Source organism: Carassius carassius, chromosome 37 (genome assembly GCF_963082965.1).
Source record: "Carassius carassius chromosome 37, fCarCar2.1, whole genome shotgun sequence".
NCBI classification, from domain to species: Eukaryota; Metazoa; Chordata; class Actinopteri; order Cypriniformes; family Cyprinidae; genus Carassius; species Carassius carassius.
Window position 1 is genome coordinate 24,653,352 of NC_081791.1, and position 24,237 is coordinate 24,677,588.

Sequence of the window (24,237 nt, forward strand, 5' to 3'; positions counted from 1 at the left end):
ATTGAGGGAGCTTGTGATTAAAGGAGCTCTTAGGTTCTTTCTTCCTGCGTCTAAAATCTCTTCCCCCTGCTTTTAGTCTTAAAACAGTGACAACTTTCTGTCTTTTTCCTTTCTTTTTTTCAATTCTTTGACTCTCTCCCAGCCCATTTCTCTGTACTTTTTAGACTTTCACACTGCTTTCTAGACTACAAGATGTCAAACACTCCCACATCCTCAGCACAAATATACAGCAAGTACAGACATACAGTCGCCCCTGTGGTGTGCATATACTAGATTGATAGAGACTGGTCTTGACTGTCTGGTACATACTGCAGCTTTTTCTAGTCAAAAATATTCAGTAACCACTTACAGATCACTCTGTTTAATGGTAGGGCCATTTTAACATTCTACCATAATTTTTATTATTATTATTATTTATTTATGAACTTTTACTTGAAAAGGCACCATGTACAATTTTAACTTAAATGTTTTCATTTCATGCATTGTTCCAAATTTGTACCAATGGCTAGTAACACGTACATGGTTATTTTGAAAAACTGAGACATCTGAAACAGATTCTTTCTAAAAACTCCGGCCAGAGTGGAGATTTTGAATATCTTTGTTTGCAAGTTTGTATGTAAACTGAGACAAACGGGTGTTTAGGCAGCCAATGTCACAGTATGTGGCAGAGCTCGCACCTATGTCAAAAGTGCGATCTATGTTAACATGTGATTTTCGGGATTCTGATTGGCTTTCGTGGGCTTGAGCTTCTCGTTACACCGCCACCTACAGGTTTGGCATGCTCTTGACGGTATATATACTGTATTTTTCGGACTAAGTATAAGTCGCATCAGTCCAAAAATATGTCATGACGAGGAAAAAAACATATATAAGTCGCACTGGACTATAAGTCGCAATTATTTAGAACCAAGAGAAAACATTACCGTCTACCACGAGAGGGCGCTCTATGCTGCTCAGTGCTTCAGTGTAGGCTACAGGAGCACTGAGCAGCATAGAGCGCCCTCTCGTGGCTGTAGACGGTAATGTTTTCTCTTGGTTCATTTCTCTTGGTTCATGTCAAATTAATTTTGATAAATAAGTCGCACCTGACTATAAGTCGCAGGACCAGCCAAACTATGTGTGACTAATGTGTGACTTATAGTCCGGAAAATACGGTACACGGGTACGTGTAAATGACAGCAACTCCACCAGCAGACCACTAGATGTGGTGAAGACGACTTGCTGAAGTTCAAACCGAGCATCAGAATGGGGAAGAATTTATGATTCAAGTGATTTTGAACGTGGAATGGTTGTTGGTGCCAGATGGGCTGGTCTGAGTATTTCAAAAATTGCTGATCTACTGGGATTTTTACGCACAACCTTTTCTAGGGTTAATTCTATTCCATTCTATTCGTCTTATTATTCATTATTCATTAAGCTTGTATATCCCAGTTTTTCTTGCAGAAACACACACATATAAATATATACTGTAGAAATGCATGCATTGCTGGACCCTTCTGGATGAACCCAATCTGTGCATTGATCATCCCTCATTATCCTGTGCATTTTCCCTTATCACCACACAAACACCAGCTCTGTACCGCTGTGCATCTGACAACATGGATTTTTAAATCTACAAATTAGCCCTGAAAATGCCTTAATACACACACACAGATGCATTTGCATACGTCAGACCGGAGAGCTGTATATTCAGTGATGGCAGTGCTCAGCCATAGCAGAACATGAGTGCACGAGCTGTCAGACTGTTTTAAATAAGTGAGGTAAGAACATGGATTCATAATCCCATATTAACACTCGTCCTTCCATGGAACACACGCTCCTGCATTAACTCCCACAGACAGATACTATGTTTGCAACGGACTTACTTCATGTATATATATATATATATAAACTATTGGCCAAGTTTGGTGTCATAAATTGTACTTGTTTAGATACAATATAATAATAAAGCTGCGAGTTTAACCATAGGTGGGGCCTCTTTTGCAAAATTATAACTTTGCATTTATACATATATTTAGCATAAGAATGATTCACCTCTCGACAGTCTTCCAGTTCAAGCTACAGTCTATTTAAAGTAATTAAATTACAGTGATCAGTTATACAAGATGCTAACAAGTTTAATGTCTTTGAAAGATGCATCTTATGCTCACCAATTCTGCATTTTGTTTATTCAAAATACAGTGATCTTGTGAAATATATTAACATTTTAAACTATTTTCTATTTGAAATGTAATTTATTCTACATTATTATTTATATTATTTTTTAATAAAAATCTTTTGTAACATTATAAATGCCTTTGCTGTCAATATAATGTGTCCTTGCAGATTAAAAGTTCTTTAAAATTCTACTGACCCCACACTTTTAAATATCTACCAAATCATATAGTTTATTTTTTCAAAATGCAGTATTTTCCTGGCACAAAAGCAATTGGGATTTTTAAATGAATGCATGCATGAACAGCTCCTAATTAGTGAGACAGCATCAAACTTTCTACTAAAAACAACCAATAAGCTAAAAAAAACACACCCATATACTGTATATTTATAAAATGAAAGAAACAAAATGGATGTAGAAAAAATGATGTGATTTAAGGCGACACAGAACTCAGATAAATCATTGCAGTGGTTGTAAACATTTCAAGAGGAAGTAAAAAAAAAAATTAAAAAAAAAGGAAGCAAAATTTTGTCATCATTTCTCATCCTTGAGTTGTTCTTAACCTGTATGGAATCTTTTTCTCCTGTTGAAGATAAAAGAAGACATTCTGAAGAACGTTGGTACCCAAACAATTGCTGGCCCCGACTGAGATCCATAGTATGGAAAATAAATTATTATGCAAGTCAATGGGGACCAGAAACTGTTTGGATACCAACATTCTTCAAAATATCTTCTTTTGTGTTTAATTTACATTGATCACCTGAACAAACCCTGAATTTCCTATAGGGTTACTCTCCCTGTGTTTCATTATTTCCTCAAGTCACTCAACTATAAAACCTATGCACAATGCAATGGGGCACTAACAACTAGCTATGTGGCGTTATGTCACGCTATACTACTACTTTTTGGAAAACAACCCCACATGGAAAAAACCTATATAAACATATATGTTTCAATATAGGTTTTGATATATGTTTTTAATATATGTGACATATATAAAATTGGACACATATATGCACACATATATATGTACATATATATGAACATATATATGTACAAATATGCACACATATATGTACACATATATGTACATATATGCACGCATATATTCACACATATATGTACACATATATATGTGCATACAAATACCTATATAGGCACATATATGCACGTATATATGTACCTATATGTTCACCTATAATAGTAAAATTAAAATCCATAGCTGCTAGGCAACATAAAAAAAGTCCAAAATATAGAAATGTACATTATGTATTTACAAGAACAATCAAATAGTACAAGAAGAAAAATAAGACAAAAAAACTGAACAGAAAAAAAAAATTATCTTTAATATTCTTTGAAGGTTTGTCATGACGCGCCTCATCATCCTCCTCCTCCTCCGCTGCCTCCTCCTCCTCTTCCTTCCTGCACTATCCAATGACGTTTGATAGGGTGTCCGAGATTTTTATTATTTCCTCTTTTTTTTCGGCGCACATTTTTTTGCGGATAGGCGTTTTCGTCCACACGGATCTGGCGTTTTGGAAGAGTGAAACCGATGTTTTGAAACTGGGTCCCAGAGTGGATATATTTGAAAACGACGCCTTTGCGTTTCTTCTCGACGGCGAATCTGTACATTTTCTGAAAATATGGATATGAAGAAGCAATACAGGAGACCTATATTTCCTGTATATGCACATATATGCACCTCAATTTTGCCTATATGTGGCATATATACGCATATATGCAGCATATATGCAGTATATATACGCATATCTGCAGTATATATAGCTATGGCATATATGCAGCATATATGCAGTATATATACGCATATATGCAGCATATATGCAGTATATATATGCATATATGCAGCATATATGCGCATATATGCAGCATATATATGATCATATATGTGCATATATGCAGCATATATGTGCATATACACTGCATATAGGTTTCATATATGCGCATATATCCACATATAGGTTCTTTCCCTGTGGGACATCATTTTGAAAACAGCTGAACTGTTGTTACACTGCATAACATTAGGACTTTCTAGTTAGCTGCTCCCCAACATTGCATGGTAGTGTGGTATTGCAAATACTGTACTGGTTGGTTGAAAATTTGAGAGACATGAAGGCTTTTGATCATAATAAGAGCTCTGAGGTACACCGAGTGCTTTTCTTTAGTGTACTCTGAAGCCATTTGTAGTCAGAGAGAGCATGTATGTGTGACATTGAGAGGCAGAGAAGGAGTCCCTCTGAAGAAAGAGAGGGAGAATAACACAGAACAAAGCATTTGAGTAGATCTCAAAATCAGCTCTAATAGATATTAGCACCAGTCAGAGTGGCAAGACCAAAAGAACTGAGGAGTTTGAGAGACAAACGCATTTATTCTGACATTAGAGAGAAAGGACGGACATGATCAGCGGGTCTGCAATTATTCTGAGATAATCGGGCAGTTTTCACCAGTGATACTGAAAATAAAAACAAGTCTATAAAACCAGAAGAAAGCTGTCTGGTAGTATTTGCAGAGGTCTTCCTGGAAGTGCATGATATGAAATTTTAGTTATTTGCTGTTAAAATAAAATACTGTACTATTGATATATATTATACATATACAATATGTGTATTCATATATATACAATATGTGTATTCAAAGTGTGTGGTGTGCAACATTCAGAATTAAATTGAGAACGTCTTTTTAAATTCCATTTCACTTCCTCCATTTGATCCAAATCCAAATTGCAGAAGCATTATACAGATATATGTTGATAGTATTTAAAATACATGCACTTGCAGTTTGAATTTAAATGTACAAATTTAGTTATATGAAATTCAATGCAACTATTTTTTATTTAAAAACTAAATTTGGATGATGGATGGATGGATAGCTAGACAAAATGATGGATGAATGATAGAATGATAGATCGAATTATAGTTCGATAGATAGATAGATAGATAGATAGATAGATAGATAGATAGATAGATAGATAGATAGATAGATAGTTCGATAGATAGTTCGATAGATAGTTCGATAGATAGATAGATAGATAGATAGATAGATAGATAGATAGATAGATAGATAGATAGATAGATAGATAGATAGATAGATAGATAGTGTGACGGGAGGAGCACAAGACAGACACAGTGGGCGTGGCGTCAGGGCTCGGAGAGGCTTTTATTATCAGAAAATCAAATAAAACAGGGGATAAAGGTTGCAAAAGGGGAAGAGTGTCCAAAATAAACAGGGAATCTGGTGTCCTTGTCGTGCTGCGGGATTCATGGGGGTCGGGCAGTGTTCATGGAGGAAGGGTCCAGGTAAGGGGCGGAGTCCGGCAGCCGCTCGCGCTCCCCTCTTCGGTCCGGGGCGCAAGGGGCGGCGGCATCCTTTAGCAGCCGCATCTCTCTCGTTGCCCGCTGCGCTGGCATGGGTTTGACGGCCCGGTATCCTGGCCCGACGGCCGTGTAAACGGGTGCGGTTCCCATCCGGATCGCGGGTCCGGCAGCTCACATCTCTGGTGGCGCGGGAGTCCCTCAACGCACCCTTCCTGGACCCACGAGGACACCAGTGTGCATGCACGGGGAAGAGACCAGTCTCCCGAGGAGAGGCGCGTTGGGCTTTTAAACAGCGGCGGTGAGAAGGCTCAATTTCTTTCAGGTGTGCCCCATCACATGCCGCCAGCCCTGACTCGTCCAGCGCCCCTCCTCTCTCACACACCCACTTCAGTCGGGAGCCTGGTGAAGGGCGGCGATTTAGGACGGGGTGCCGGTGACAATCAGGGAGGAGGCAGCTGACTCGTCACAATAGATAGATAGATAGATAGATAGATAGATAGATAGATAGATAGATAGATAGATAGATAGATAGATAGATAGATAGATAGATAGATAGATAGATAGATAGTTCGATAGATAGATAGATAGATAGATAGATAGATAGATAGATAGATAGATAGATAGATAGTTCGATAGATAGTTCGATAGATAGATAGTTCGATAGATAGATAGATAGATCGATAGATAGTTTGATAGATAGTTTGAAAGATAGATAGTTCGATAGATAGATCGATAGATAGTTTGATAGATAGTTCGAAAGATAGATAGTTCGATAGATAGATAGATAGATAGATAGATAGATAGATAGATAGATAGATAGATAGATAGATAGATAGATAGATAGATCAATAGATAGTTCGATAGATAGATAGATCGATAGATAGTTCGATAGATAGATCGATAGATAGTTCGATAGATAGTTCGAAAGATAGATAGTTCGATAGATAGTTCTATAGATAGATAGTTCAATAGATAGTTCGATAGATAGATAGATCGATAGATAGTTCGATAGATAGATAGTTCGATAGATAGATAGATCAATAGATAGTTCGATAGATAGTTCGATAGATAGTTCGAAAGATAGATAGTTCGATAGATAGTTCTATAGATAGATCGATCGATAGATAGTTCGATAGATAGATAGACAGAGCTGGGTAGTAACGGATTACATGTAATCTGGATTACGTAATCAGATTCCAAAACTCAAGTACTTGTAATTAGAGTAAACTACATTTTAAAATACTCGTAATCAGACTACAGTTACTTTTTCATGGATTACATGATTACATATGATTTGCACAATGTTAATAAGTCGTTCACAATTCATTGATTATTTTTTTAATGTTTATATTTTCCTAATAAACCTGCCATTTATATACATTCGTGATTCTTCGAGTTTTTCCGGCGGAGAGGGGGAGGGGTGTCAGAATCACACTCAGGAGAAATCGGCAACAAAATAAAGGAAAATGGAGGGGAACGCAGCCTTCAATCACTGGATGTTCAGACAGCATTTAATTTTTAAAGAAAGACATGGGAAAATGTCACTATTCAGTGTAAACTCTGCCTACCATGGATTAATTTGCTGTCCATGGAATTCTTTGACCTAGCAAAGTTATTGCTGGAAATTTCATGTTCTTTAAATGTTGATATTTCTTCATTTTTACTACCTTATGCACTTCAAGTGTTTTGAGATGAAAAATGGTCCCAAATGGTCTTTATATATTAGCCAGGGTTCGACATTAACGCTTGTCCGGGACAAGTGGATTTTGTGAAAGGCAAGTGAAAGAGAATTGTACTTGCCCGACCGGACAAGTAACCTAATCAAAATTTTTATAACAAACAATAGGGCAGCACAATTTGGCGAGAATGATTCTGATTTTATTACTTTGTGTAAACGGTGACTAATAACGGATAATGTATTGACAGTATCAAGATCGCATCAGTTGAGGCTCGTGAAGCCTCACGGAGAAAGAAACAAAGAAACAGCACACACAAAGAAACAAACATACTGCGGTAGAAAAAAATATAAATATTCTGTATAATATGTGCAACATCACAAGTCCAGGAGTGTTGTTTTTCCGACTTTCAGCTCGATTGCAAATGTGATACTGATTTTATACATCTTCAGTTAAATAAACAAGTAATATTAACTGACTTACATTTTAGAGACATTGTGGATCGTTTTTGTTCCATTTCAAACAAAAGTAGTTCTAAGCAAAGCCACAGCAGAACAGTCGCGCATCTGCGAGCAACAGTCTTTTGTTACTAAATTATTTTTTAAATGAGTCAATAATTCAGTGAGTCATTTATAAAAACGGTTACTTGCTTCGGTTGAATCGGTTGAATCACTGATTCACTCATTAAAACAGTGACTTGCCACCACCTACTGGTGGTTTAATATCATATTTAAAAGTATCATTGCATTTTTTTCAACTTCTCATATTTTGTATGTCAAAAAAGTTAAAAATGTATCTAATAACATTATTTATGCATTTGGACATATGGAGTTTGTAGATACTGATAATATTTCAATAATAACAACCATAATGTCTTATTATTCTAATTTAATGTATTGATAACATTTAAGAATTCAACGTAAATGTAGACATCTACATTTAGTCAGTTTAGGAAAATATTTTCCTTTATAAAGTTATAAAGTGTAACAGCAATCAATTTAAGCCAAATATCAAAAATATACTGATTAAAGTAATACATGATAGAGCACTGATTAGACTGCTTCAGAATAAATTACATTTGTGCCAAAAAACAAACATTTTTTTTTCCCCAGACAAGTAACTTTTTTACTCGGACAAGTGAATGATTGATTTACTTGTCGGAAGGACTTTTCATGTAAAAGCTTAATGTCGAGCCCTGTTTTAGCAATGTTATTGCTGTGAGCTTTAATATTCATTTTTGTAATGTTGTTATTGTTTGACTTTTCCTCATAGTTACTTTGCCCTTAAAATGGTTTGAGATGGATAGAAATGTCATCGCAGTGTGAGTTTAGTCTTTTTCAAAATTCATGTTCGCAATGTAGCTACATTGTTTGATGTTTTTCATTGATACAGTCTTATTCACTTCTAGTGTTTTTTTTTTTTTTATATTAAATATTTTACCATTTTCATGTTTTTCAATATTGGTTTTCTAAATTTACTTAAATATAAGTAAATATGCTTTAAAATCATAAGATGTGATTTTGTTTTTATCAGTGTTACTAGCAAACTCTAACAGCAAGGTAAATTAGTGTTAGGATTTTGTAAGTGTTAACTGTCCATATATTGCACTTAAAAAAGAAGCTATAGTGGCTCTTTTTGGTGAATTAAATATATATATTTAAATATATTTCCAAAAAAGTACAAGATTAGGCTAACTGAATATATGTGATATCAAATAAAGCTTAGCACAAATGCAATCTAAAAGTAATCCAAAAGTAATCAGATTATGTTACCAAAAATGTGTAATCTAATAGATTATATTACTGATTACAATTTTTTCATGTAATCTGTAATTAGTAACTGATTACAATTCATAAGTAATCTACCCAGCTCTGTAGATAGATCGATAGATAGATAGATCGATAGATAGATAGATCGATAGATCGATAGATAGATAGATAGATAGATAGATAGATAGATAGATAGATAGCTTTTAGCAAAAGCAGCAACTCAGACATGAAGCAGAAGACCACATAACGTCACAGAGCAGATCACTGAGTGCTGAGGTGCATGGTGCGTGAAAGTCACCAACGTGGTTTCCATGGCCAAGCAGCTGCATGCAAGCCTCACACCACCAAGTAAAATGCCAAGTGTTGGATGGGCTGGTTTAAAGCAGACCACCACTGGACTCTGGAGCAGTGGAAACCCATCTGTGGAGTGATAAATCATGTTTGGCAGTCTGATGGTCGAGTTTGGGTTTGGCAGATGCTAGGAGAACATTACCTGTCTGACTGCCAACTGTAAAGTCTGGTGGAGGAGGGATAGTGGTATGGGTCTGTTTTTCAAGGGTTGGGCTAAGCTCCTTACTTCCATTGGAGGCAAATCTTAATTCTTCAGCATAACAAGACATATTGGACAATGCTTTGCTTCCAACTTTGTAGGAAAAGTTTGGGGAAGGCCCTTTTCTATTCCAGTATGGTTGTGCCCCAGTGCACAATGAAAGGTCCATAAAGACATGGTTGGATAAATCTGACAAACTTGAATGGCCCGCAGTGATTTCTGACCTCAACCCCATCAAACAACTTTGGCATGAACTAGAATGGAGATTGTGAGCCATTCTCGCCCAACATCAGACCTCACACATTCCCACAGAAACACTTCGAAATCTTGCTAAAAGCCTTCCCCCAAAGAGAAGATGTTAAAGCTGCAAAAGAGTAACCTACTCCATATTAATGTCTATGTATTTAAAATGGGATGTCATTAAAGTTGGTGTAATGGTCAGGTGCCCCAATACTTTTGTCCATAAGGAGAAGATGCTCTGAAAAATAAGCAGTCCACAAATTGTCTCTTTCACATCAGACATTATTTTCCTTTAGTTTACAGGCAAAATATTGCTAACATTAGCCAAAATCTTGCTTGAGTCTGTGCTGCACCATTTCAATTACACATCACACATCAATGAGGATGTCAAAACGTGACATGATTGATAAACATAAAACGCTGCCAGTCGAGAGCCGTCTTAAGACATATTTCAAACTGTTTGACATAAAAGCCACACAGTGATGTTGCACAGCTTGCCTTGGCTCTTACCCAAAATCTCATTGGGGTCGTATCATACAAGCTGACAAGCAACAGTCGTAACAGACAGAAAACAATCACACAGTCTTCCTTGTTTCATTTCGGAAGATTGGAGCTTCTGTAATATATTTACAAACCCGCTGACAGCGGTCCCAAACCCGACAAACTGACAAATGTTCTCTGAAATTCAGGGAATTCATCCTTGAATTCCTATGAGTGTGGAGCCAAAGACAAATTTAGCCGCAAGTGATGTGAAGTGGGAAAGATTTACACTTCCTGCAGTCAGAGAGACTTCCTGTCCTGAGGGGGTCACACAGGAGGCACGCTTGGTTGATTTTGGGAGGCAATAAAGCAAACATTGCTGTGTGTCAGACGAGGAAAAGAGCACGGCATCAAAGAGCAGCTTAGAGGAGCCTCTCTTTCTCTCTCTCGCCGCGGGCTGATCGGTCTGCGTTCACGCGTGTGTAAGTTCCAGAACACAGCACGACCATGATGTCAAAGCACATTCACTGCTTATTACTCTAAGCAGTCAAAACACACTCACAAACACAGACGCGCACTTATTTAAAGCATACAGGAAATCAAAATTGACTCTATTTACTGGTTTGGTCTTATTGTGCGAAACTCATCAAAAAGCTTCATCCAACATTTTTCACTGTTGAACATGTTGAAATAATAGGCCACGTTACAGAAGTGAAATCGGATGCAAATTAACTTTATGATTTCTGACATGCATTTTTTAAATGAAATGCAAAAATAATGACTGGAAATAATAGAATACACACCTTACGTTTAATGCAACACTTGCTCATGCTCCTTCAATTACTCGAATAACAGAAACAAATAAAATTGCAATATTTAATCATATAATTATTTATTAAACTTTTTTGAATGCAATAAATAAATGCATTAAATAAATTGATATTTTAATTAATGAATGATTACATAATAATCACTGAGCAACTGAAATATTTCTTTTATTCTATATGGCCAAAGCAAAGGTGCCAGTGATATAAATGAACAAACAAACACATTTATTTATTTACATTTATTTCTCTTTTGATATCTTTTTATTTATTTCACATCTTTAAAAATAACAAACAACAACATAAAAATGTAAACAATTAAACAATGCTTAAAAAGATTTACAAATAAAACCATACAATACAATAAATATATGAATTATAATAATGATTGAATATTGAGTAATACTCAAATATTGATATTTTATTTTAACCGAAGCAGAGGTGACGGTAATCAAAAAATTAATCTTTAATTTTTATTTTTTTTTACTTTTTTTTTCAATCACTGGCACCTTTGCCTTGTAAAAAAATAATAAAAATTAAAATTAAAATTAAAATAAACTTTTATTATTTTCAAAGCATCACTACATTTAAACACTACAGATAAACACAATGCACAAATATACAAACATACATTTACACAGCATACACAGAAACACAATCACTAACAGACATACACACAGCACACACATTGTTCAAGGACTATATCGTGCTGCTTACAGACAGTGTGTCGAATCTGACCACATGCTAAGAGGGGCTTCAGCTCTGCCCATGGTCCAGTGATGGCCAGGTTTACAGCCTTCACTTAAATTAAGACCCTCAGTTTAACACACACACATACACACACACAGCAAAGAGCTGCCAAAAGCTTCCAGGCCTGAGTAAACATGCAGCGATAAACCCATCACTACAGCTCAGGACCACCAGAACCATCTCTAGCTTTCCCTGCTCAGTAATAATGCATGCTAAACAGTGACTTCTGGACATCCATAAACCTGTCAACTAACAGCAGGCTGACAGAAAGCACACTGCCTCCTTCAGCGCTAGCATTCAGAGTTTTAATCTCGGATGTGCTCAGAATTGCATAATAAAATAGCATTGCATAATAATATAGTACAATTTCCTCAATTGCCAAAATGTGGAGTATACAGGCATTCAGTCTCATCCAGATTTTCAATCCCCTCTTTCCCATTCTGTGCAATATGATCACAAGCTCTTATTCTGTGTTGTTCATTGATATGTTGTCAGTGGCTAAACTGCTATGATTTTATCACGGGTACAGGGTGTTATAAGGCTTGACATGAAGCAGCAATTTGATGAAAGACACCAAAGTAGACTAGAAGTGAAATTTAATGGTATAATAACAACTTTTCCACCAAATCATATACTGCATTATTGTTATCTTAGGCGATAGTCAAGCAACTTTGCAAGGACAGTCTGGCACTTCTGATTCACAGTCTGTAAGTACATTTTCATAAAGGATTTACCAATGATGATTCCAATGCGAGTTTTGAGCAGTGTAGAGTAGTGCTTGTTCTTTGTCGTTTCTCCGATCACAAATGCAGACATGGTTTTAAGTTTACGTGGCGCGTTACGCAACACAATGCGTAAAATGACAGTATAAATCAATATAATCAGTAATTATGTCTCCACTGGATGCAACAAATGCCTCGTTTATAATGGGTTTTATTCTTTTCACAGCCAATGACAACGCATTGGAAAGCTGGCCAATCAGCACACACCTCGCTTTTCCGAGGATGAGCTTTGTAAACATCTACACGTTTCAGAAAGGCGGGGCATAGAGGAGAAACAATAATGTACATTATGTGGAAAATAATGTGTTTTTTAAACTTAAACCTCATAAACACATTGCATTAAACCCAATACACAAAATAATGTTATTTTTAGCAACATCATATGACCCCTTTAAAATAAGACACATTGAGATTCAAAATTTTGAATTAATGAATAAAAAGACAAAAAGTAAGAGAAGCATAAAGGGTGCTGCACACTATTTCTATTGCTAAAACTAAAACTATTAAAATAGTTTTAATCAACTGAAATAAAGCTGAAATGTAACAAAATAACTAAATAGTAGATTTAATTAAAAAACCGTAAACTTGAAAAGCTTAAATAAAATTGCTGAAATAAAATAGTTTGAAGTACTAAATTTACTAAATTAAATTACATTGAAATAAAAAATTCAAGCTACACACAAATATTTAAAAGCTAATAAAAAGATAAAATCACATGACAAAATAAAAAATAAAATACAATTTTAATGCAAAAAAATATATATTTTAAATATTAATAAATACTATAATAGTTTCACACTGCACAAAAAGCAGCACTTCATGTGGTAAGAGAGAAAAGCATGAGTATTGCACAAAACCACCTCATTCAAACAAGGTTAAGTTCATTCAGCTCCAAATGAGATTGTTTTACTTGTAACCCCCACTTACGAGCACTTCTTTAAATATAAAAAGACACAACGATGGCTTTTAAAAATATAAAGATGCAACTTTGCAAAATTGAAGAATAGATAGGGTAAGGTTTTTCATGCAAATTCTATATAAGTAGCCTATAGGCTTTATCAAATTACACAAAAACTGTTACTGAAAAAAAAAACATCTAATACAAAACATATTCTAGTCTACATTTGGAAGTTTTGTTTAGAATGAAATTAATGTAAAATTATGAGCATACAGTGGAATGAAAGAAGAAAACACTTCAGAAGGCACTATTTCAAGAACTTCAGTGCTGTGGATACTTGTGGATTATTGCTATTGTACTTGTGGATGTTTTTATAAGATGTTTGGATGCTTTGGGATAGACTGCTGGTAATCAAACAGTCGGCGGTTCCCATTGACTTCCATAGTAGGAAAACTAATTCAATGGAAGTCAATGGGAACCACCAACTTTTTGATTACAAGCAATCTTCAAAATATCTTCTGTTATGTTCAACATAAGAAAGCAACTCATACAGGTTTGGAATGACATGAGGGTAAGTAAATGATGACAGAATTTTCATCTTTGGGTGAACTATCCCTTTAACTGCATAGGATCCATGAGTGAGCAAGTGATGTAATGCTAAATTTCTCCAAATATGTTCAGATGAAGAAACAAACTCATCCACATCTTGAATGGCCTGAGGGTGAGTAAATGTTCAGCAAATGTTCGTTTTGAGTCAATTATTCCTTTATCAAGCTGCAAAATAAAAAAAATAAATAGTCAGCTAGTTTGTAGGGCAGAATTGTTTAGATTAACTAGTACAGCAGAAGTACTTGATTTCAGACATCATCTTTAACCTCAATCAGTATTTCCATATCCTATTTTCTTTGTTTCTTTCATCTCCTCTCAAATCTGTTTTATAAATCTTCTAATCATTCGCTCTCAGATTTGTGCTTTAATTGCTCTACTGCAGTCGTCTGTGTACACTACAATGTTTCACTGTGGGAAAGAAATGAATCCAATACTCAAAAAAAAAACTAAACAAATTTAGAGACAAAAAAAGAGATGGTAAAAAAAAAAGAATGGAATTTGGGAAATGATCTCTGATGAGTTTCCCAGCAGGAAAAGCCCCTCCCTGCTTCTCATTCTCTTTCATCCACACTGTTGTACACTCTTCTCCTTGATCTATCCATTTCTCCCTCTTTCTGATTCTCCAGTGTCCACATTTGTTCTTTCAGAAACACCACATGCATTTCTCTCCTATACTCAATTCCTCCACTAATGAGTTCAAATGAGGCAAAACACACACATCACATGAAACGCCTAAACACACTCACGCATATACGTGCACACTCAACTTCTCAAAAATGAATACAGACCTTGAGAAAATAAAATATTGAGCAGTTGCTTCCAATATGCATGTCTACACTTAGAGGATATTGATACATCTACTGTAAGTGGCTCATTTGTGTTTGTACAGCAAAGGATGTGATAGGTATGAATCACTTATAGGTGAAATATGTCATTTTCTGCACCTTTAGCACTGGTTGAAGGAAAAAAAAAGAGTGTACATTAGAGTAGTCAACTGCAAGTGGTAAAGACTATTTCTAGAAGGCATTTTATTGGACAAAAATATATTTTGGAGTTCAAGTGGTACTGTTGTCTTTGTAATTTCTGGGATATCTTTGGATTTGGGATAATAATTATTCATAAAATGTGAAGTAGAATCTGTGTTCACACTCGTGTCAGACAACAAACTGGAGTCACTATGAAAACATGATTCTTTCCAATTGCTAGTCGATTAAAAGTGTTAGAAAGCATTTGTAAGAAGATTTATTGGAAAAAAATGTATTTTGGAATTTGGTCTGAGAGGTGGATTTGTCGTCTTTGTGATTTCTGGGATATTTTCAATTTGGGATAATAATTATTCATAAAACATGAAGCAGAATCTGTGTTCACACTTGTTTCAGACAACAAAACTGGAGTCACTATGAAAACATGATTCACTCTTATTGCTAGTCGATTGGAAGTGGTAGAATTAATTTCTGTGTGGATTTCATTGGACAAAAATGTATTCTGGAGTTCTGGCTGAGGGGCGGTACTGTTGTCTGTGATTTTTTGGGATAATAACTGTTCAAAAAATTTGAAGTAGAATTTGCATTCACACTTGAGTCACTTTGATTCACTACTACTGCTAGTCGATTGCAATTGGTAGAGATCATTTCTAGAAGGCATTTTACTGGACAAAAATATGCATAAAACTATAAATCTGCAACATTCATTTTGTAAACTTTTAAAAGTATTCTTTGCTTACAGATTAACCTCAAAGCTAATAGAAATAGACCACTCTCATTATGATTTCATGAGTTCTCAACCTGCACTTCAACATCTAACCCAGCCTATTTGTCATGTTAAACAACCCACAGATTCAGTAGCTTTACTACAAATCCAATAGGAAAGTTCCCAGTTCATACATCAACGTCAGTGCTTGTGTCTGGCCTCGCATTTCGCCTTGCAGCACTGCAACAGTCAAGTTCAGCTTTGTCTCTTAGACGGTTCCCCTTCATTCAGCCATAACTGATTCACAATGCACTTCTCAGGATCGCGCACAGGTAAACGGCTCACCGTGATGTACAACAGCACAGACAACGGCATGTCCTGGCCCATCGGATAAACATTTACTCGGATACAGTGTCAGCATCGTGACAGGCAGAGAAGCGAATGCAACATTTATGAGGTGCGCTCTCTTGATCTTGTGTTGGTTTAGTGCCAGACTCTTTAAAGCCTGTGTTCTGTATAAGCATCTGACAAACTTACTCAGTGTGAATCGCAGCTAATGCGATCCATCCAGTGCAGCTCATTACCGCAGAGCGTGTGCGAGCATCTGGGTTTTTAGTGCATGCCTTTGTCTGTGCATGTGTTTCTAAATGTGACCAGCGAGCATGTAATTGCGTTTTGCAGTCTTTTTTTCTGGATACATCTAATAATTACTGTCCAAGTCCCATCTTTAATAAACTCAGAGGTAATGCAATAGGCTTGATTTATTTATAAGAGAACATTGCAAAGGGTTAATGTGTGTGTGTGTGTGTGTGTGTGTGTGTGTGTGGGCATGTTTTTGTGACATATCAGGACACAACTTTGTAGAATGACATGGGTATGACACAGGATATGTAACCATATTACATGGAGAGAGTGACTTATGAGGACATAACCCATGTCCCCATTTTTCAAAACGCTTATAAACCAAACAGAATGAGTTTTTTTGAGAAAGTAATAATGCTCAAAGTTTCCTGTGAGGGTTAGGGTTAGGTGTAGGGTTGGTGTAGGGCCATAGAATATACAGTTTGTACAGTATAAAAACCATTACGCCTATGGGATGTCTCCACTTTTCACAAAAAAAAACATGTGTGTGTGTGGAATTACTCCAGTTTTCAGTGTCACATTATCTCTCAGAAATCAGTCTAATGTGCTGATCTGATGCTCAATAAATATTTTTAAGAATCTTGAAAGAAATAATAATAATTTAAACACCAATAATAACAAATCATGTTAGAATGATTTCTAAAGGACCATGTGACACTGAAGACTGGAGTAACGATGCTGAAAATTCAGTTTTGCATCACAGAAATAAATTACATTTTAAAATATATTCAAATAGACAACAGTTCTTTTTAAATGTGTATTTGTAATTTTTCTTAATATTTCACAATATTACAGTTTTACAATATTTTGATCAAATAAATGCAGCCCTGATAAGCAAAATAGACTTCTTTTCTAAAATATGTAAATCTTAATTATTCCAAACTTTAGACCAGTAGAACACATGCATTTCTCATCTTGCATTTCTTCTTATTTTTATTTCTTTTTTATTTTTATTTTTTGAATACACTGTGTATGAACAATGACAAAAGTTTTTCAAAATATCTTCTTTTGTGTTCCACAGAAGACAGAGTCATACAGGCTTGGAACGACATGAGGATTCATGAATGAGTCAGTAAATGACAGAATTATCATTTTTCAGTGTTCTACTCCTTTAAAGACAACAATTTCCTGATCTTATTGTGAACAATTTGTCAATGCACACTATACCAAAGAATATGTGTTTGTAATTCTTTCTATCACAGTTTCAACCAAAACTGCTTCTGAAAAGACTTTTCTTTTCATCTTATGCAACCAAGCCATTTTTTTTTCATCCTGAATAACTTTTTTCACTCAATACCTTGGGTTACAGAAGTAAAATGAGTGGCAAACACGTTTCATTAATTGTTTTAAAAAAGCATGGAAGTATAACGAATGCATTATACAAATGTTCAGCTTACCCGTCCAATCAGAACTGGTTCTGGTCCACTATATTCCTCTATCACAAAAAACTGGTTCCAGATCCAGCTTCTTCGGCTGCGGGATTGTGAAGGCATCTCCTCCAAATTTGGTCCAGTAAAGGTCCCATGGAAATCACCACTGCTGTCTGACTCCTGGTTGCCCATCATTACAGTTTGCACTTCCTGTTTGCTATTTAACCTAGACTCTGGCTTCAGAAGTATCATGCTGGCATCCGATGAGCCATTCAGAGTAGATCTGTCAGTTTTATTTTCATCTACTGCAGGAGTTAGTTCAGCAGGAACGAAATGATCGTGAGATATTCTAGATATTTTGGAGTCCTGGTTTAGAGTTGATACCAGTGTCTTTGTGATTCCACGGATATCTTTGAATTTGGGATAATAATTACTTTCATTACGTAGAGTAGAATCTGTGTTCACACTTGTGCCAGACAACGACACTGGAGTCACTCCGATTTTAAATTCCGATTTTGCAGTTTCTTCAATCTGTGCATGATGCAGTCCTGATAAAGACTCTGTTTTGTCATTGTTGCTTTTTGGTAAAATTCTCAAATTATCTTCATTTTTCTTTGCTAAACTTGGTGTTCCTGCTGTGTTGGCAAATGGCATCTCACTTTGCCTTTCCTCCACGTCTAGATGCTCCACCAAACTTTCTTTCCTTGCGGTTTCCTCACTCTTCCATCTTTTAAGTCGAGCACTGCTTCCCCCGAGCTCTGGGCACATGAACAGAAAGAGCAGTGCAGCCCAGATATGGCCACTCATCGTGCCTCACTTCGTTATTAGTCACAATGTTTGCCACAGGGGGAAGAACAATAAGATCGACCTTCACTTACACTCTGTCTTGCTGTGTGGGAGGCTGCTCCATTCATCTCCTCTTCTTAATTCCTTATTCTTCATGAGTCTCAGTGGTCATTTAGCATCTTATCCACTTTTTTGGATTATATTTCTGTCTTTAGATCTGGTTAAACACAAAGGGCGATTCCCGTGGTTTGGGTTTGATCAGTCAAACCTGTTCAAAGAGATAAGAGAATGAGAATCAGTGCTGATCATGAGTAAACGTCATTGGGATTTGCGGTTGGGATTACTGGAAAAACAGCACAGTTTTAATAAGGGTAGAGAAATGAGTCATGGGTACACAAATGTGCACAACTAGCAAGGGTTCATAAAACTTTTAATCGCTTAGAATCTGGGACTGCTTTTCACAGTATTTTTAAAACAGATTTTTAGAAAAATCATGAAAATATCTTATTGTCTTCAGGCCTTATAGTCAAATTGAGTTGATTAGAGTTGGGCGATAATATAGTTTACATTCTGCAATGATGCAAGCAAGCAATTAGTAATTTTGGATTTGTTATATAATAGGTTATATATCACCCTACATGTTTATACATATGCAAATAAAGTCAAACATATTAAATTTTGTATTAAAAAACAATCCGGACGATGAAACAATTGACATTTTGCAATACTAAAAGCAATCATGCAGTTGATATTTGCTATACAGTATAGCATGTATGGCTTTATGTGTATACTGACATATGTCCAACTCTATATAAAGAGCTTGGTGATAATATAGCCTATTTACTTTTTGTGACAAGATAAAGAAATCAGGCAGCTGAGATTTATTTTCTATGTAGTGTAAATTGCTTTACATGAATGTACTGTATGCAAAAAATAGCTGTGCAAAAATAAATTTTACATTAGCTGATATTTCTGCAATGATATGAAGAATCACAACAATAAACAACAGATATAATGTATATTGCTTTATATCTAATACTTCATTTAAGGATATGCCTTATGTTAAAGTGAAATGAACAAAAGCAGGCAGCTACTCTAGTCTTAACATGTTCAACATAAATTACAATCTTGCAATATTCTTTAAACTGCTTTTGGACATCTCACAAACTTTATGTTCATGAAATGTAATTACTGGCATGAATTTTAGGTGGCTAAGCACTTTGGAACAGTCAATCACTTGGGTCTTGAAAATGTGTTGATTTGTGTGATTGAGCATTTTACCGGGCTGTCTCTAACTGTACGGACGAGGTTATTGCCGACCATATTACCATTTTACATTCTGGCACCAAACCATATCCTCATTCACTTATGCAGCACATTTTCTTTGAGGCACACAGATGCTCTAAACTGAAAACAACTTGACCATTTAAACAAGCAATACTACCTTTAACCACTTCAGCTGTTATTTAGATTTTTTGAGAATTAGGCATATGCAATATTGGACCCACCGGTGGGTCCCCAGAGTTGATGTGGTTAAACAAGACTATTTGTAAAAAAAACACAATAATAAATTGTCCTTTTATAATAAAGTATTTCATAATAATTCAGCTGTACAACTGCTTTCCTTTACTTCAAAGTGTTTTACTATTTAATAGTTTACATTCTAGCTTCACTATCTTTGTGAAAAAGACGTACACTTTAGCGTACTTTTAACTTAATATGGAAATAATATACTTAAGTGCAAACTTTAAATCTCATGTAATTGCATATTAATTGCAATGTATTAGTTTTCATTTACATTAAATTCAATTAGCTGAACTTTAGCAGCAATTAGCTGAATGCAATAAAAATGTATATGTAAAAATACATCTGTATTTTTTTAAGCATGGTTAGCATTTATTTTATTGATTTATTTTCACACAGGTACACATCTTAATTATTTTACCATATTGTGGCTTTATAGCATTTATAACGTTCCATTTTTACTGCATCTAATGCATCTTAACTGTGCTGGTAAACTGTGACATTTTTCGCTTTCTCTAAAATCTTGTTGTGGCCTAAACAGTCAGACAGTTTTCCCTAAACTGATTAAGAGCAGGAGAGAAACAGTCTGCAGCTCTCCTCACACATTTAGACAGCCAACTGAGAAAATAACAGCACACTTTTAGTGAATGTAATCTTATGGCCATGGCACTATAGCTAAATTTAAGAGTTGCTATTTTGCCTTTTTCCTTGATTATCTAATGAGTCTGAACTCATTACACACACACACACACAAAACGACTTGGCTAAATCCCTCTTCAAATGTCTCGCTAAGAGTACTTAGTGTTTCTCGTAAAACAATACGGTCATGTTGAACTCGGTGCATCTCTCAAGAGACCGCAGTGCTGTAAGTAATCTCTGATCAGTGATTCAGACGGAAACATCAAATGTCAGCCTTCACTGACTTGCTCGGAGCTCAGGCTAGTTAGAGAGCTGAGACTCAGGCTACATCCAAACTTTCAATTATCAGAGTTGTGTGACTCTTGAACCTCTGTGTTTGTACAGAAGTGGCATTTTGTAATTGTATTTCTTTACAACTGGGAGCTACCCATAGAAAAGTCAAGATGAAAACTAACTTTGAAAAACTAGTTTTTAACATTTATGGAAGAAAATATGTGTGGTGTAAAAGTTTATTGCTTATTTGGTGCTCAGGTTGCCCTGTTGACCTAATGAATAATCAAACCCATCATTTTTCATTGGAACTCTGTATAGTTTTACTTAATTGAGATTTGATAGCATTACATTTGTATCCTCATTTTATTAGGCCCATATATTTATTTTCATTCACTAATGTTTAAGAATTTTTCTTAAAATATATATATTATCTTTCATTTGCTCATCTATATAGTGTACGGGCATTAGTTTTCTTCTTTTGATCAATGTTGAAATATGTTTGATATTTTTGGTAGAACCCTTTTTTTCAGGATCCTATAATATGAATGGAAAGGTCATATATATATATATATATATGAAACAAATATTAATGTCTTTTTTTCTAATCAACTGCAGTTTATCACAGTTTCCACAAAAAAAAAAAAATTTAAGTGCCACAAGAGTTTTTAACATTGATAATTTATGGATATTTAAAGCATATTAGAATGATTTCTGAAGGATCATGTGACATTGAAGACTGAAGTAATGATACTGTAAATTCAGTTTTGCGTCACAGGAATAAATTACATTTTTAAATTATTAAAATAGAAAATAGTTATTTTAAATTGAAATAATATCACACAATCTTGCCGTTTTACTGTATTTTGATTAAAATTAAAAAATATAAAAAAAATTAAACCTTGTTAAGGGTTTGTTAAGACAGTCATGCCTGGAACTCAACACAAAACTTTGTTACAGACCCTCTTCTCAGGAGGAATATTAAGACAGAACCTATTGCAAGACAAGCACATTAGCCCTTGACTAAGATTGGTTTTCGATCGCAGTGAATTGCCATTTAGTTGAAGCCCTGCAATGTCCGAGATGAGAAAACCTTTTGCACCACGGTAGTCCACAGCCCCCCTGCAAAATCGCTCCCATCCCCCGACTGAATAAAACATATGTGATATGTACAGTACAAATCCCCGTGACAGTCTTGCTTGCCCTGGGTCTTTGTTCACAACGAAAGAGCTTGTACCATCGGCCATGAAACGCATCATTAATAGAAAGCAATAAAGTCGCTGTATGGGCCGCTGCCTCCCCGGCTGTGGATCAATATTGTTTCCACACATCAGCGGTGGTGACAGCAACAGTATCGCGGGAGAAAGTAATAGAGACAGGTGGAAGTGAGTGGGCTGAACATGGCTGTAATGGAATGTCAAGGCCAAACTTATGCAACTGAGTCCAATTAATCAGCAGCCCGTTGATGGACGTGACAGTAAACAAGTGAATAAAGATCAGAACAAACTGACCTATGTGTTCTTTTTTTTTTTTGTAATGCTGAGAAATAAGAGTTCAGGTCAGGTCATTTCTGCTGCATTTCTTCTGAAACATTTTATCATATTCCAGCTCTACCAAATCAAGCATTTCACATCAATTCAGCTCTAATACATCAGGTACTTCACCATATTTTAGCTTTAATATATGTCAAGATTTTTTTCCATTTATGTACCATATTACATCATTAGCATTTTACCATTTTAGCTTTTCGATTCTTTCAGTATGTTTGCCATATTCTAGCAGGTATTTTACCAAATTCAAGCTTTACTACATTCCAGCTTTACAGCATGTCAAGAATTTGACCAAATTTCAGTTTTACCACACCTCAACTATTTGGCTTTATTTTACCATATTCCAGCTGAGCCAAATCTAATGTATCTTACTATATTCCAGCTATATCACATCTCAAGAATTTTACCATATCCCAGCTTTACCACATATAAACTACTTTACCATAATCAAGCTTTACCACATATGGACTATTTTACCATATTCCAGATCCACCACATCTCAAGTATTTTACTTTATTCCAGCTTTACCACATCTTAAGAATTATACCAGATGCCAGCTTTACCACATATAAAGCACTTTACTATAATCAGTCTTTACCACATATGGACTACTTTACCATATTCCAGATCTAGTACATCTTAAATATTAAACTATATTCCAGTTTTACCACATATGAGTATTTGACCAAATTCAAGTTTCACCATATACCACATTCCAGCTTTAATCTAAAAAACGAAAACATTTTACATTAACAACTTACGTATTTTACCATATTTCCACTTTTCTAAGTCTTTTGTATTTTTACCATATTCTGGCATCACCACACGTATTAATCCAGCTTCACTACAATTTAAGTATTTTACCGTATTCAAGCTTTACTATGCCAAATATTTTACCATATTCAATCTTTAGCTTAATGAATCTTAAATATTTATCAAAATCCAAGCTGTACAACAACAAAAGCATGTTTCACTACCAACCAGTTTTACTGTATCTACAGTACTTTTTACTTGCGTAACTGAGAGGAATTGCTCAACAACTGAGCTGATAATACTGTTTTTGACTGTTAGAGGTTGCTTTGTATTCATGTGCGCAACACCAGTTATAAGGCCTTTTTACGTGCCAGCAAATTTTTTATATGAGGTAGCATTTTATGGTTAACATGAGACCTGATTTTGAATAACATTTCCCACTATTCATTCCAATAGGCCCTAAACACTGCAGAATCTGCATTAACTGTAAGATTCTTCCTCTAAAGTGTTGCTCTACTGGGTCGAAAATTCAATGCGGTCCTTGTCATGGGTCCAAACTGGATCTACTGACTTAGGACCCCCCCAGGCCAAGCATCTTGAGGAGTTCAAACTATCAGAAACATCTCCTTGAGCTGATAAATTGAAGATATAAACGGTATAATTAATTCTTGTGTTCTGCACCCATACGTTTAACGATCTTAAGTTCATTAGCATTAGAGTCAGGTCCCAGTAATTGATCTTTTGAGCCCAAAGGCATGATGGAGCCTGTCACCAACATAACGAGACTTAAGAACTATAATTACCAGGCATTTTTCTTCCTCAGTCCTACATCCCATCTTCCTCATCCATCCATCTCATCATTCCCGCATATTAACACTCTTTAAATTGATACAAACTAGAAATTATTCAGAATAGAGAACCCTATCCAAAGGATCAGTAATATTATATA

At 35.4% G+C, this 24,237-nt stretch overlaps 1 protein-coding gene across 1 annotated transcript in view; it reads right to left on the minus strand.

The window, feature by feature from the left end:
* LOC132118482 (cadherin-11) overlaps nucleotides 1-24,237 on the minus strand; it is a 64,978-nt gene that overhangs the window by 33,898 nt on the left and 6,843 nt on the right. The window contains exon 2 of the mRNA XM_059528342.1: nucleotides 17,794-18,820. Within this exon, the coding sequence (XP_059384325.1) occupies nucleotides 17,794-18,573 (780 nt within the window). The 5' untranslated portion in view covers nucleotides 18,574-18,820. The remainder of the gene's footprint in view (nucleotides 1-17,793; nucleotides 18,821-24,237) is intronic.